We start from the raw sequence: 15,189 nt of genomic DNA on the forward strand, positions 1-15,189 counted from the left end.
GGAATCAATGCTAAGTAATTTCATTAACCTTTTCCCAGGATTTGATGTGCTTGCAGTTAGTGAGTCATTATGCTGCTGCATCTGTGTAGTGTTAAGGTTAGTGTTTTTTCCTGTTTTCGTCATTCGTCACTATCCATTACACATTCACCTTCATCGATAATGGAATGCACTCTACGAATCAGTAGTTAAGAACTTGCTGATAAAGTTTTGTTTGTCATTAAAACATTGATATTTTAAGGTACCTATGTCACAGGTAGGTATATGTAAGAATATTTGTTTCAAGCATGTGTCATGTTTCTGAATGGAAAAACAGGGTGGTCTGAGAATGGCTAGGACTAAGCTGGGCTTCTGTGGTCAATGCATGTAATGCAGTAAAAATAGAAGTGTGAACATTTCAACGGATCAGATATCATGGAAGGTGAGCTCATATGACAGATGCTCTGAGCTATTGCAATCTGAGTTAACAAAATACAAGCTAGGGGTCAATCGATTTAGTCACTCCTGAAAATATCACATTCCTTTGCAAATAAGAGCAACTTTCATTTGGTTAAAAATAGAAAGAAATACTTTTACAAGCTAATAAATGTATTCCACCTTCGCCATTCGGAAAGCATGGAGAATGGAGAAGCGATGGGTTCTTTCTAAGAAATAAATGGACAGAACATTATGTGGAGATAGGTAAATTTTAAAAGATAGGGGAATCGAGGGTTACGGGCATCTGGCGCAGGAAATGAGTTGAGGTCATCATAGGCAACCCATGATCATATTAAATGGAAGGGCAGACTTGAGGGGCTTGGTGCGCCTATTTCCTCGTGTTCTTGATATGTCCTTAATAAAGCCTGATAGAGACTCATTGCCTGGGTGAGATGGACACAATAATGATTGTGAAATGCTGCTCAAATTAATAACATTTTAAATTGGAGAAACTGGGCCAAGCCAAGTTACTTAGTATCATGGAGTTATACAATATAGTGGCAGGCTCTTCAGCCCAACAAGTTTGCGCTGACCATCTGTGACTCTTTTGCTTTATTCCTGCACTGATCCCATTTTTATTCTCCCCATATGTCAATCAACTCACCACAGATTTTATTATTCACATACACACCCGTGGGACAATTTACAATGGCTAATTAACTAGTAACCTGCACACCTTTAGCGTGTGGGAGGAAATCGGAATACCCAAAGGAAACCCATGCAGGCAGAATGTGCTAAATCCACACAGACTGTACCCGACGTCAGGCTTGAACCTGGGTAGACAAAAAAACTGGAGTAACTCAGCGGGTCAGACAGTATCTCAGGAGAAAAGGAATAGGTGACGTTTCAATTCGAGACCTTTCTTCAGACTCAGAATCAGGGGGAAGGGAAATGAGAGATATTGATGGTGATATAGAGAGATACAGAACAAATGAATGAAAGATATGCAAAGAAGTAACGATGATAAAGGAAGCAGGCCATTGTTTGTCTCTGGACTGGGTCATTGGAGCTGTGAATCAGCGGCTCAACTGGTTGTGCTACAGTGTTGCCTAATTTCTTGTTTACGTTTGTTTTATGATCGTGCATTTATAAAGAACCTACATTGCAATTCATTATTTGTGTAGGAATCAGAATATAAATGGCACAATACCTGAGTTTTTCTAAAGAGCAATCCATAAACCTATATAGTGTAATATTATTACAGTAATTGTATCAATTTTGTTGACTTCTGTTTCCATGAAATATCAGTGAAATGTTACCAGTGGTTCAGATTTCAATGCCTAACCTTAAAAGATCACTCTAAACCTAATCTTGAGTGTGTTTAAGGTACCTTATTATGTATGAGAATACAGTAGATGAAAGAATATGCTCTGATCCCCTATACAAGATGCCGCAAAAATATATACAATCTGAAAATCAACAATTTGTAACCTATTGTATCATTCATCTTCCTCGTGACTTTTAACATCTCCAGGCACTTGGCAGTCAAGAAAAATAGAGTCATAGAGTGATACAGCATGGAAACAGGCCCTTTGCCCCAACTTGCCCACACTGGAAACATGTCCCAGCTACACTAGTTCCCACCTGCCCACATTTGGTCCATATCCCCCCAAACCTGTCCTATCCATGTACCTGTACACTGTTTCTTAAATGTTGGGATAATCCCAGCTGCAACTGCCTCCTCTGGCAGCTTGTTCAATACATCCACCACCCTTTGTGTGAAAAATTACCCCTCAGTTTCCTATTAAATCTTTTCCCCTTCACCTTAAACCTATGTCCTCTGGTCCTCGATTCACCTCCTCTGGGCAAGAGACTGTGCATCTACCCGATCTATTCATCTCGTGATTTTACGCGATCTATTCCTCTCGTAATTTTTCTAGCATCACCCCTCATCTTTCTGCGATCCAAGGAGTAGAGTCCCAGCTTACTCAACCTCTCCCTATAGCTCAGACCCCCTAGTCCTGGCAACACCCTTGTAAATCTTCTCTGTACACTTTCCATCTTTCCGTCACCATCTTTCCTATAATTTCCCTGATCAGATATATCCGAGGACATGGCGGGAAACCAGAGAGGAAATTGCGTGAGCCCTGGTTGAAATTTACGAATCGCCTTTAAATACAAGAGAGGTGCCGGAAGACTGGAGGGTGGCAAATGTTGTGCCTCTTTTCAAGAAGGGCTGCAAGGAAAATGCTGGGAACTGTAGGCTAGTGAGCTTAACATCTGCAGTTGGAAAGTTACTAGAGAGTATTCTGAGGGATAGGTTATACAGGCATTTGGATGGGCAAGGATTGATTAGGGGTAGTCAGCATGGTTTTGTACGTGGGAGGTCATGTCTCACAAATCTGATTGATTTTTTTGAAGTCGTGACCAAAAGGGTTGATGAGGGCAGAGCTGTAGATGTTTGTGTACATGGATTTCAGTAAAGCATTCAACAAGGTTCCGCATGGTAGGCTGCTCTGGAAGGTGAGATCGCATGGGATCCAAGGAGAGATAGCTGAATGGATAGCAAATTGGCTCCATGGAAGGAAGCAGAGGGTGATGGTGGAAAGTTGCTTCTCGGACTGGAGGCCTGTGACTTGTGGTGTGCCTCAGGGTTCGGTGCTGGGCCCATTACTGTTTGTCATGTACATCAATGTCATCGAGACATGGCTACAACGTCCCAGTCGCACTTACCTATCCATGCCCTAGGCTCATCTGCCTTACCCGTCAGGCCACTTGCATTAAAATACATGCAGTTTAAACGAACCTTCCTTCCTCGGTCTCCGACCTTTCTCCTAGAAACATAGATAAATAGGTGCAGGAGTAGGCCATTCGGCCCTTCGAGCCATCACGGCCATTCAATGTGATCATGGCTGATCATCCAAAATCAGTACCCCGTTCCTGCTTTCTCCCCATATCCCTTGATTCCTTAGCCCTAAGAGCTATATCTAACACTCTCTTTTACCCAGTAATGTCATGGCTGATCTCACCCATCGCGAAACACAGTCTACAACCAATTTGATTCATTCCATGTGATCCTGTCTATTCTGTCCTCTAAACTTTCTCTCACCACCCTCAATAACAACTAACCTCTCACCTGCCTCTGTTCCATATGAAATCCCACCTGCATGCATCCATCCCAAGCATATGTTAAGAAAAAGGCAGGCTGAATTACCTCACTGTCCAGACCAATAATAGATTAAATTTTCAGTGTGATATTGTACCGACATTTGTTTCCAATTATTATTTCCAGTAGCATGGTATTTATAATTCTCTTTCCTTTCGTCTATTCCTTGATTTTATTTACCACTCGCCCAGTATGCCATGCTGGCCAAGCTCTGTCTCAAGCTTTCCAGCAGCCTCTCATTGACATTCATAAGTCATAGGAACAACCTCTCAACCCCATTCTCCTGCCCTCTCCCCAAAACCCCTGACACCTGCACTAATCATTGTTGTAGTCTTAGAGTCATTAGACATGGAAGTAGGGTCTTGAATGCATCAAATCAATGCCAACCATCAAGCACCCATTTGTACTAATCCAGTAAAATCTACATTTATTCTCTCTACATTGTTGTCAACTCCCCCCAGATTTTATCACGTGCCTGCATATTAGGAGGATCTACAGTGACCAATTAACCTACTCATCCCCACATCTTTGGAATGAAGCAAGCACTCAGAGGAAACCCACATAATCACAGGGAGAATGTGCAAACTGCACAGACAGCATTAGACATCAGGATGAGGCAGTGTTTCTACCAGTCATACTACTGCTGATGCCGCATGTGTACTGCCCTTGCTCAGGACCAGTGTTCCCAAAGCATTTCACACCTAAATTAAATAGCCTGAACTCAGGATAATTAAGCAAAAAATCATTTTTGCAAAATGTTTATGACAGTTTAACGATATAGAATGGAAACAGGCCCTTCAGCCCATCGAGTTCGTGCAGATCACCGATCACTCGTTCATGTTAATTCTATGCCATTCCACTTTCTCAGCCTTACGTCCTAGGGGCAATTTACAGGGGCCAATTAGACAGCATCCAAAGTTAAGATTGAACCTGGGTCTCTGGAGCTGTGAGGCAGTAGCTCTACCAGCTGCACCACTGTGCCACCCTGTTCTCCTCTGTTAATATGTAAATAGGTTAGAAAATGTATTGAAGTGATATCATTGCTGTCATCTGTAGTCCTAATTCTGTTAGACCTCATTGCCCAACAAAAGGTAAAGAGTATTATTTGCTAAAGGTGATGATGTCTGTTAGACTGTAACCTGGTGAGAGTCTTTAGCATCAGAAGAAAAAAGGAGACATTTGAACAGAAATGTCATATGAAGACTGACTGTGTAGGAAGGAACTGCAGATGCTCAGCGGGGCAGGCAGCATCTCGGGAGAGAAGGAATGACTGACATTTCAGGCCGACCCTTCTTCAGACTGAAAGTCACGGGAAAGGGAAACAAGAGATATAGATGATGATGTAGAGAGATATAGAACAATGAATGAAAGATATGCAAAAAAAGTAACAATGATAAAGGAAACAGGCCATTGTTAGTTGTTTCTTGAGTGAAAATAAGAAGCTGGTGCGACTTGGGTGGGGAGGGATGGAGAGAGAGGGAATGTATGGGTTACTTGAAGTTAGAGAAATCAAAATAATACCACTGGGCTGTAAACTGCCCAAGCAAAATATGAGATGCTGTTCCTCCAATTTGCTTTCAGCCTCACTCTGACAAAGGAAGAAACCTAGGACAGAAAGGTCAGTGTGGGAATGGGAAGGAGATCCAGTAGATGAGGTTGGAGGAGGTGCAAGTGAACCTCTGCCTAACCTGACAGAACTGTCGAGGACCCTGGACAGAGTCGAGAGAGGAGGTAGAGGGACACGTGTTACATCTTCTGTGGTTGCAGGCGAAGGTACCTGGGGAGGGGGTGGTTTGGTTGGGAAAGGATGCGTTAACCAGGGAGTTGCAGAGGGAATACAGCAATATTCCATTTGTAAAAAAATTCACTCTCCTGTTATTTCAAATTATTTATTCTTTGAACGAAATTTCTCAAATAAAAGTATATGAATTACCTGTAGCTGGCAGTTTGGTGCACTGGAGAGGTTCCACCCAAAATCACACAAATTCATTGGCAGGATAAGGGAACGAATAGAGTCAGACTGCGTGGAAAGTGGCCCTTTGACTGCTCAGATTAATCGCCCACCCACATTATTTTGCTGATCGGTAGCACATTTCCATCATCTGTCCCTGGATTCTCCCATTCACCTTCATAGACACTTGCTAGCCTGATAGCAGACTCTGCAACAAGCACTCTACTCCGAGCTCAATTAGTTTTAGAGACTGCCAAGAGGACAGAGAAAACACTTCAAGGATGTTCTCAAAGCCTCCTTAATATAACATTCTTACTTATAAAAATCTCTGGCCCGCCACTGCTCGAAATAGTAAAGCACTCAGTAATGTGCTGAGATCCTTGACTCTCTTGTCGGGAGCACACAGAAACCAAGTGAAGCGCTGGAAGGAACAGAGCACCTGGCAAGCTGCCCGCTCACCCTCCCCATTAAGTATCTGCAGCTCCACCTATAGTCCGCAGATCCCACATTGGCCTCTTTGCCACCTGAGTTCATGTAGAACCAGAGTGAAACAAGTGATCCTTGACCCTAAGATTATATAAATACAAGCATGTGACAATCAGTACAATGTATGCAATATAACTCAACAGAAAGCATAATAACATGATCTGCAAAAATAATAAACAATAATAATACAATGAGCAATAACACATGATACACACTAACAAAGTATAACAAAACATATGGCCTTCCATAGTAATAAAGTATATTAGTATTGCAATTTTCAAAGTTATAATAAATAAAATGCTTTCACGAATAAAGGGCTATATATTAATATATTAAATAAGTTTATAAAATGATTGAAGACTAAGTTGTAGGAAAATATAATAGCAGATATATACAATGAAAAGGTTGGATGAAGTCCTTGAGCTAATAAACTTATCAAAAGCAGATGAGAATCCTGAAAGGTTGTGAGGAATATTACAGATGAATTAAACTAAGACTTCTAATCCGGGCACAGTTCGCTGTACCTATCACTAATGTTTTTGGCTTTGTGTTCAAATATCTATGGGGACAACCACCATTAAGTTAGTATTGCCATGTCATACAGTCAGATTATCATACAACATGGAAGCAGGCTATTTGGCCCAACTCGTCCATATTAATCAGTGAGCACCCTTCTGTATTAATCTCATCTCCCAGTACTCAGTCTCTAGCCTTCTTTCCTTAGGCAATTCAAGTGCTCATCTCAACATTTCATAAGACGACATACAAACTGGAAAAATAGCGTCCCATATTCCATTTGGGTAGCCTACAATCCAATGCTATGAACACCAATTTCAGATTACTCCCCACCCTTCTCATCTTTCCATGCACCCCCCCCCCCCCTCCCCCCCATACCCAGTTCCTTTCACTCCTCTGCCTCCTCAATACGCTCATTTCCCAACTCTCCCTATTCAATATACCTCAATTCGCCATTTCCCTCCCCATTCCCTTCCATACACCAACCCTCTCTCTGGTTCATTGATAGCCATTTCATGATCTGGCAGCTGCTGGCAAAAAACTCACTGCTAGATTGAACATTGTTGAATTATTCACCTCATGGTGGTCAGCTGCTTGCTCACTTAACTTTGAAGCAACCTACAAAGCATTCATTAAGTTTATCTGAGACACCTCATACGCACTTCAACTCATCAATAACTTTTAATTTCTGGGCCCTCATTGCCTCATCTTTACCAAGGACGTCCAATCCCTTTACACATCCATCCCCCACCTCGAAGGCCTCAAGGTCCTCCAGTTCTTCCTTGAACAGAAACCCAATCAATTTCCCTTTACCAACACTGTCCTCCACCTGGCGGAAGTTGTCCTCACTTTCAACAACTTCTCCTGTGACTCTCATTTTCGCCAAGTTAAAAGTGTAGCCATGGGCACTTACATGTGCCCAAGCTATGCCTACCTTTTTGTCAGTCATATCGAACAGTCCTTCTTCCAAACATGCCCCAGCTCTTTCTCTGCTACATCGATGACTACATCGGGGCTGCCTCCTGCACCCATGCAGAACTCGTTGATTTCATTAACTTTACCACTAACTTCCACATTGCCCTCAAATTCACTTGGACCATCTCTGACATCTCTCCCCCCTTTCTTGATCTCTCTGTCTCCATCACAGGGGACAGACTATCAATTGACATCTACAACAAACCAACCGACTCCCACAATTATCAGGATTAGTCTTCTGTCCACCGGCCTCTTGCAAAGACGCTACCCCCTACTGTCAATTTCTCCGTCTCCGCCGCATCAACTCCCAAGGCGAAGCTTTCCATTGTAGGACATCTGAAATGTCCTCTTTCATTAGTAAACATGGCTTCCCCCCTGCTGGCATAGATGGATCTCCTCACCCACGTCTCCTCTGTGCACCATAGTTCTGCTTTCACTGCTCCTTTTCCCAGATGGAACAAGGAAAGGGTAGCCATGGTCCTCATCTTTCACCTCACCCCTATGTTTCTATCAGCCTCTCTATCCAACATATCACCCTCCAACATTTCCATCACTTCCAATGTGATCCAACCACCAGTCACATGTTCCCATCCTAACCCCTTCCAGCCTTCCACAGATCTCTCGGTTGCTAACCATTTGACATCTCTTCCAATTCCATATCGATCTATAGGTAACTAACCACCCCTCCTCCCCCTCTTCCCCTTTTATTTCCCCTCCTTTCCCCCCAGTGTCCTAACTGGGCTCGCACCTATTTCTTCCTGCCCCCTCCCATCACACCCAAATTCCATCCTCTCGCTTCACAATTCACAATTCTTCAATATTTTCTTCTTGCACCTTCTGTCTTTTCATCTCTGGCTTTTGTCACAACCATCTGCCTATCAAAAACATCCCTCCCCTGTATCTGCCTATTACCAGCCAGGCATTGTCCTGCTCCTCTTCTCTTGCAGCTTTCTTAACCCCCACCCTCCCCTACAATGAGTTTGAAGAAGGGTCCCAACCCACAATTGACCCCAATACCTTGGACTAATATTTATATGCTACGTGTTGCCAGCAGGTTGTTTCTTTCTGACCTTAAAATACATTATGTCTTATTAGTACAAGTACTGCTTCTGTGGCCAGCTTTGATGAGAATTATTCCATCGTTTATTTGGTTACACACCAATAACCATCACCAATAGATTGCAGATTTCTCAGAAAATCTTTAATGCCTGTATTTTTACAGATCTAACTTTCAATCTATTCCTTACGTTGGCTTATAGCTCATACATTTGAAAATCTCTTTATGTTGTCCAAAATGTCTAATATTTAATTAATAAGAGGGTGATTTTTGCTTCTCCAAATTTGCCTTCTCCTTTTCCTAAACATTTTGCTGGGTTATGGAAAGATGTACTTAATCATCTGGCATTTTGTCAAAGTGGCAATTATTTACACATGAATATTGAGAGTGAATGATGGTGGGCTATTTCACATTCTGTAATGATTGTAAGAAATATTTTTTAAGAACTAGTGCTACGCTAACTAGTTCTTAAAACTCATTCCTGAATACCTACAGTATGGTAAATTCTCAATAAATACATTAATCAAAGGATTTAGGATTTATTTATCTACAATGGGCTTCTTATAAGGTAGTGAAAATCAATATCTGTCATAAAAGCCTAATCAGCCAAACGAAAGTACCTTCGCATTGGTCTGGATGATGAGAGCATTGACATGTCTCTTCCAATAGAGTAACCTTCTCTGCCTTTAGTTCCCCCCTGCTGTCCTAGAATGTAGATTACCATAACCAAAACTTGGGCAGTGACGTGAAAACAACAATCCTTTCCAGTCCAAAAGACAAAATAAAAAAGCAAGGCCTTATGATAATTTTAATCTCCGTAACACCACTAAATCTTCTTGTACTGCAGATGAGGCATAAACATGAAATGCTTAAGCTTCAGCTACATAACAGAAATTGATATTTCCAATACATATTTGAGAAATATAAACACTTTATTAAACAATGTTCAATCTATTAATTTTAATTTGTTACAATTATCCATTTAGTTAACTGAAACATTATGTAGTAATCAGAATATTTTAGTCAGTGTCTCTGATAAAAGCCATATATTTTATGGTGTTCATCTGTTGTGCCAGTCACCTTACCTCCAGAAAATATGAAGTATGAATAGATGATAGGTATTAAGCATTTTTGTACTTTTCGTATATTCAAATTATAGTTCAAGATTAATTTAAAAGTTAGAGTGTTTGTAAGCAAATATCTCACACCATGCCTGAGTCAAGTGATAGACTCTTTTAAAAAATAACATTGTAGTTAAAGAAGGATAGTTCACCCGAGTGAAGCATATTTTCACTTAGGTTATATAAAACCAGTGTCAAATGCACCCACACCAAGTATAGCCAGGATCCGGTACACAATAAGCCCCTCAAGTGAATGCTGAATGAATATGTCTGGAGTGTCAGATCATAAGCAGTTTCATTCTGTAGATTCCTACCTGATATTTTAATCATTTAACGAGAAGACTTTCATTCCTTCAGCCTGAATTGGATGAGCACCTGAATCCCAAAAATGCAACAGCAGTGTTTCAAACCATTCTACCAGTTTCCTACATAGATCCAACATGCACACAAGCACAGACATGTACTCAGACATACACCGACACACACAAATATACAGACACAGGCAATGATAAAACACTGTGTATAATGTGTATAAGTACCCTACTTACCTCTCTCCCTGCTGATTGTATTGGCAGGACTCAGAGTTCTGTTGTGTGAATCGAGTTGATCAACCTGTGGCCTCAAGGTCCAGTTCCACAGTGGAACTTTCGCATCATCAGAGAGTGAGGTAAGAATTCAGCCTGTGAGCAAAGATCAGAAACCTATTCAAAACAAAACTGTAGATGGTGAATGATAGAAAATATGTAGAAGAGAGTGAGAAACGAAGAGAAGTTTTGCTTTAAAGCAGTGGTTCACTCAACAACACAGACCTCATTACGTATTCCACACCATGCAAAAATGAGATGGGTAAAATGAGATTGTTTCAATTAATCTTTTGCCCAGTGAGATAGCTGAATCTCTTCCAGGTTATTTGGACTGGATAGTGTCACTCTGACTTGCTAATTTACTATTTGATGTGTTATGTGGAATACCAAAATGCTGTATTCTGAGAAAGTGTTGCATTTTACATTTCCTGCCGAGTTTTCTTCTTTATCTAAATTCATATCTTTCATTCTTTTTCACTATTTTGCTTTACATTTTAAATTTTCTTTTTGTTTTAAGTTCAAATTTCATATTGGCATATACTGTATACTATTGGAAAGACTTGAAGGCTAGAATCGAGGCAGTATGACATTGGAACAGCTTTTAAAGATTTGATGTTAATCACAAACCATGATTAAGTTTGTTGGTTTTCATGATTTGTTTTCATTCTTATGTGCCATCAGGAATACAAAATTTGGCACATTTCAGGACTGATGGTTGAGACCCACTGAAACATTACTAGTAAAGGGCCTGTCCCAGTTAGGCGATTTTTAAGGCGACTGCCGGCGACTGTCAAAGTCGTAGCAGATCGCCAAAATTTTCTTTTACCCTACGACAATGACCACGACAATGCCGACCGAGTCAGGTCGATACAAGTTACTTTTTTTGTGAAACTAGCACCTGGTTAAGAGATTACACCGTCTTCGGAAACATCGTGAAATTCCCACGCTTACCTGACCATCATACTGTCGCCTCCAATCTACCTGTCAAATGTCCTGACGGCAAATAAATTGGTTAAACAAAACTATCTTCTGGTAACTTCAAATGCCTTTTCTTAATTTAATATTACATGCTTCTAAATGCATCTGTGACAACCTAGCAAACCTGGGGACAGCATGCGACAGCGCCCGCAATAAGCTACGATACCTGGCGACAAGCCAGCTGTCGCCGAGAAATTTCTATCTGGAAATTTTTTCTGCAATGCACCGAGATCCGCTACGATTCATTGAAGACTCCTCACAATCATGCCCGCGACACCCCGGCGAACGTTCGGCGACAGCCTAGTCGCCGGCAGTCGCCTCAAAATCGCCTAAGTGGGACAGGCCCTTAACCTATTTGTTTCTTTTGCTGTATCTGAATGTGTGACAACTTGCTTATACAAGATTGAAGATGGCATAAGAGTTTAAGGCATATGCTTATGGATAGCTCTTTAGTTCAACTATACATCAACTGCCTAGCTGTCACTTGAAAGAAACTCATTAGTGGTCCATTAACAGACCCATGGGCATCAGGAGGTATGTCTCCCATTAAAACTGCCACAGAAACAGCAGAATGCCAGCATGAATTTACAGCATGCAATGCTTTTTCAGCACTGTTTATACAATGCACCAGTTGTTAATCTGTCGCAAAGTCCAATCAGCATTGATCTTAATCAATTATCTGTGCGAATTGACCCATATTTTGAGAGTCACTTCAGAAGAAAATATGATGGAAGTAATGAACAATTTATGAAATGTTCTTATAGACAATTCAATTACATCAATTTTTACTGTATAAAACCATGCGAAATATTAGAAGAAATATATGATTAACATACATATGACAACTAAACCTGAAGCAGAGAGTCTCTTTTAAGATGCCATATGTTACTTTTAGATCAACAGATATATTTGCGTAAGTTTATTCATTATTTCTGGTCAAAGTTATATCATTTTAAACAGATAGCATTGTAAGAAGAAATGGAATGCAAGTTCTGCAACAATAAAGATATCAGAATATATAATAACATGAATTCTTGTAACATGTTGGAGGGTTTTGATACTTAGATATGAATTTCCTTTCTGGGCAAAACAATGCTTTCCAAGCACATGAACAGGAGAAATGAGCATGTTTTAACATTATAGGTCTAAGAGTTTGAAAATGTTCTAACTCATTGCCTTCCTTGAATAACCTACGGTGCCATTATTAATTTGAAGGTATGTCTTTAGTGAGACAAATGCTTAAAGGAGCATGCTACCTAATTCATTAATTCACATGAATGTTGCACTTCCATCCATTTTATAAAGAATAATTATTAACAAAATGTAATACATTTAATACATGGAAACCATAATAACTTTGAAGAATATGTTTCATAAGCACCAATGTCATACGTTTATTCAACCACAAGCTGCGTCATTTGCATGGCAAGTTAACACCAGAAATTTGACGTGAAATTAACATTTTAAAAATGTTATTTCAGAACTTATACCAGAATAGGTTTCTGGGTTTGGCAGCCATGGCCTCGCCTTCCCGCAACTCTCAGAGCCGCCGTCGATGCAAGGATCCCATCAGATACAGCTACAACCCTGAGCAATTCCGTAACCTGGCCGTCACCATCCCACGAGCAAACAGTGACACGAACCTGGTGAACTCGGGCAGTCGTTCCACCCTGATGGTCAGCAGCTCCCGCTACACTATCGGCCAGTCCCAGGACCTGATCATATGTTGGGACATAAAGGAAGAAGTTGACCCAGGAGATTGGATTGGCATGTACCTAGTAGGTAAGGCTGTTTCTAACCATTAATTAAGTAGTTGAAGGATTGGTCTATGAATTTATGTGCTGTCAGTCACATCTACAGTTATTGAGCCTGTGTATTACACACTCCATATTTTCATTCAGGGCGGCACAGAGGCGCAGTGCTGCCTCAGAGGTGCAGTTGCTGCCTCACAGACAAAGAGACCCAGGTTCAATCCCGACTAAGGGTACTGTCTGCAGAGTTTCTTTGTTCTCCCTTTACCGCAAGGGATTTTTCTGGGTGCTCCGGTTTCCTCCCAAAGATGTACAAGTTTGTAGGTTAATTGGCTTCTGTAAATTGTCCCTAGTGTGTGGGATGTGAAAGTGAGATAACGTGGCACTAGTTATAGAGTCATAGAGTGATCCAATGTGGAAACAGGCCCTTCAGCCCAACTTGCCCACACTGGCCAAAATGTCCCAGCTACACTAGTCCCACCTGCCTGCGTTTGGTTCATATCCCCCCAAGTCTGTCCGATCAATGTACCTGTCTAACTGCTTCTTAAACGTTGGGATAGTCTCTGCCTCAACTATCTCCTCTGGCAGCTTGTCCCATAAATCTACCGCCCTTTGTGTGAAAAAGTTACCCCTCAGATTCCTATTAAATCTTTTCCCCTTCACCTTAAACCTATGTCGTCTGGCCCTCAATTCCCCCACTCTGGGCAAAAGACTCTGTGCATCTACCCGATCTATTCCTCTCATGATTTCATACACCTCTATAAGATCACCCCTCATCCTCCTGCGCTCCAGGGAATAGAATCCCTGCCTACTCAACCTTTCCCTATAGCTTCGATCCTCTAATCCCAGCAACATCCTTGTAAATCTTCTCTTTACCCTTTCCAGCTTGACCACATCTAGTGTATGGGTGATCGAGGGTCGGTGTAATCTCAGTGGGATATAGAACATGTTTCCCTGATGTATCTCTGTAAAAAGATTTAACGTATGATTTCCAAATGTCTTGCAATAACATTGTAGTATTAAATTGCAAAAGAAAGTGGTGCCGCGGTAAACAATCTGCCAAGATCTCATTGAATGGCAGAGCAGGTGAGTTGGGCCAAATACCTACACCCATTTTTGTTTCCTATTTTCATGAACAGAAGAAGAAATAATAATTTGAAAATGATAATTATCACCTTATTCCCAACTTATTCTTGCCAGGTTTCCATATGATAAATATTTGGCAAAATTATTGGCAGTGTACAGTTCAAAGAAAACTGATCAAAGAATTTCAAAGGATAATGTACTCTTCCTCAGAAATTAATGCTATCGATTTCCAAGTGAGTTTTCCTAAATGCCTGACAATCAGTGGTAGTCTGGGAGGAATAATATGAGTGGCCGTCAAGAATTAACATAACTTACATTTCCCACCAGATTGGCAGTGTCATGAACATTGCCAATTTAACTCAATTATATTGAGTGCATTGGCCTCCTTCTTATCAGTAGGCTGTACTGGTTTGTACTGGATTACTTTCACCACTATCATTAATGCTGAGCTGCTACAGAAATTAAGGCAGAAGATTAAGAAATCCCCTGCCAAAAGAATCTTGATTCTAGTGACTATAAATACATTGGGTGCTGTTTGTGTGGAGTCTGCATACTCTCCCTGTGACTATTTGGGTTTCCTCCGAGGGCTCCGTTTTTTTTCTTCCTGCATCCCAAAGATGTGCAGGTCTGAAGATTCATTGGCCTCTGTAAATTGGTCCTAATGTGTAGGGGTTGGATGAGTAAATGGGACATCATAGAACTAAGAGCAACCTACCGAGAGGTCCTCGGTCAATGACAGCAATTTCTGGATCTCTATTTTAGACTGCTTGAGTGCAGAAATCACAAAGTTTCTGTCAGTTTCACGGTATAATAATGGCAGACTCCACCAATACTAACACAAAATCTGGGTTCAATGGTGCTTTTGTTGTCAGATGTGCAAACGCACAGTGAAATTATTTTCTTACAAACAGTCCAGTAAAGTATTGCCATACCTAAGCATATCCCCCAATTCGCAAGGATTACAGAAATAGTCTACTGAGCCCACATGCAAGAGGCACCAGGTTTTGGCGCCTTTTCAAAGTCCAGTCAACGGTCTAGTTCTTATGAGTGGTGCCCGATCCAGGCAAGACCCAGGCTGTTGCAGGCCATTGCCTTCCATGGACG

General features: G+C 41.1%; 1 protein-coding gene across 6 annotated transcripts in view; it reads left to right on the forward strand.

Annotated features, from left to right (window-relative positions):
• LOC144604083 (E3 ubiquitin-protein ligase HECW1-like) overlaps positions 1–15,189 on the forward strand; it is a 316,240-nt gene that overhangs the window by 69,848 nt on the left and 231,203 nt on the right. For 3 of the 6 annotated variants that reach the window (XM_078418215.1, XM_078418177.1, XM_078418224.1), the window contains exon 2: positions 12,730–13,030. In XM_078418215.1, the coding sequence (XP_078274341.1) occupies positions 12,766–13,030 (265 nt within the window). In that variant the 5' untranslated portion in view covers positions 12,730–12,765. Of the gene's footprint in view, positions 1–38; positions 97–10,283; positions 10,354–12,729; positions 13,031–15,189 lie in introns of those variants that run through there. The other 3 variants (XM_078418197.1, XM_078418186.1, XM_078418206.1) reach the window with 2 other exon arrangements.

This window comes from Rhinoraja longicauda, chromosome 2 (assembly GCF_053455715.1).
Source record: "Rhinoraja longicauda isolate Sanriku21f chromosome 2, sRhiLon1.1, whole genome shotgun sequence".
Lineage (NCBI taxonomy): Eukaryota > Metazoa > Chordata > Chondrichthyes > Rajiformes > Arhynchobatidae > Rhinoraja > Rhinoraja longicauda.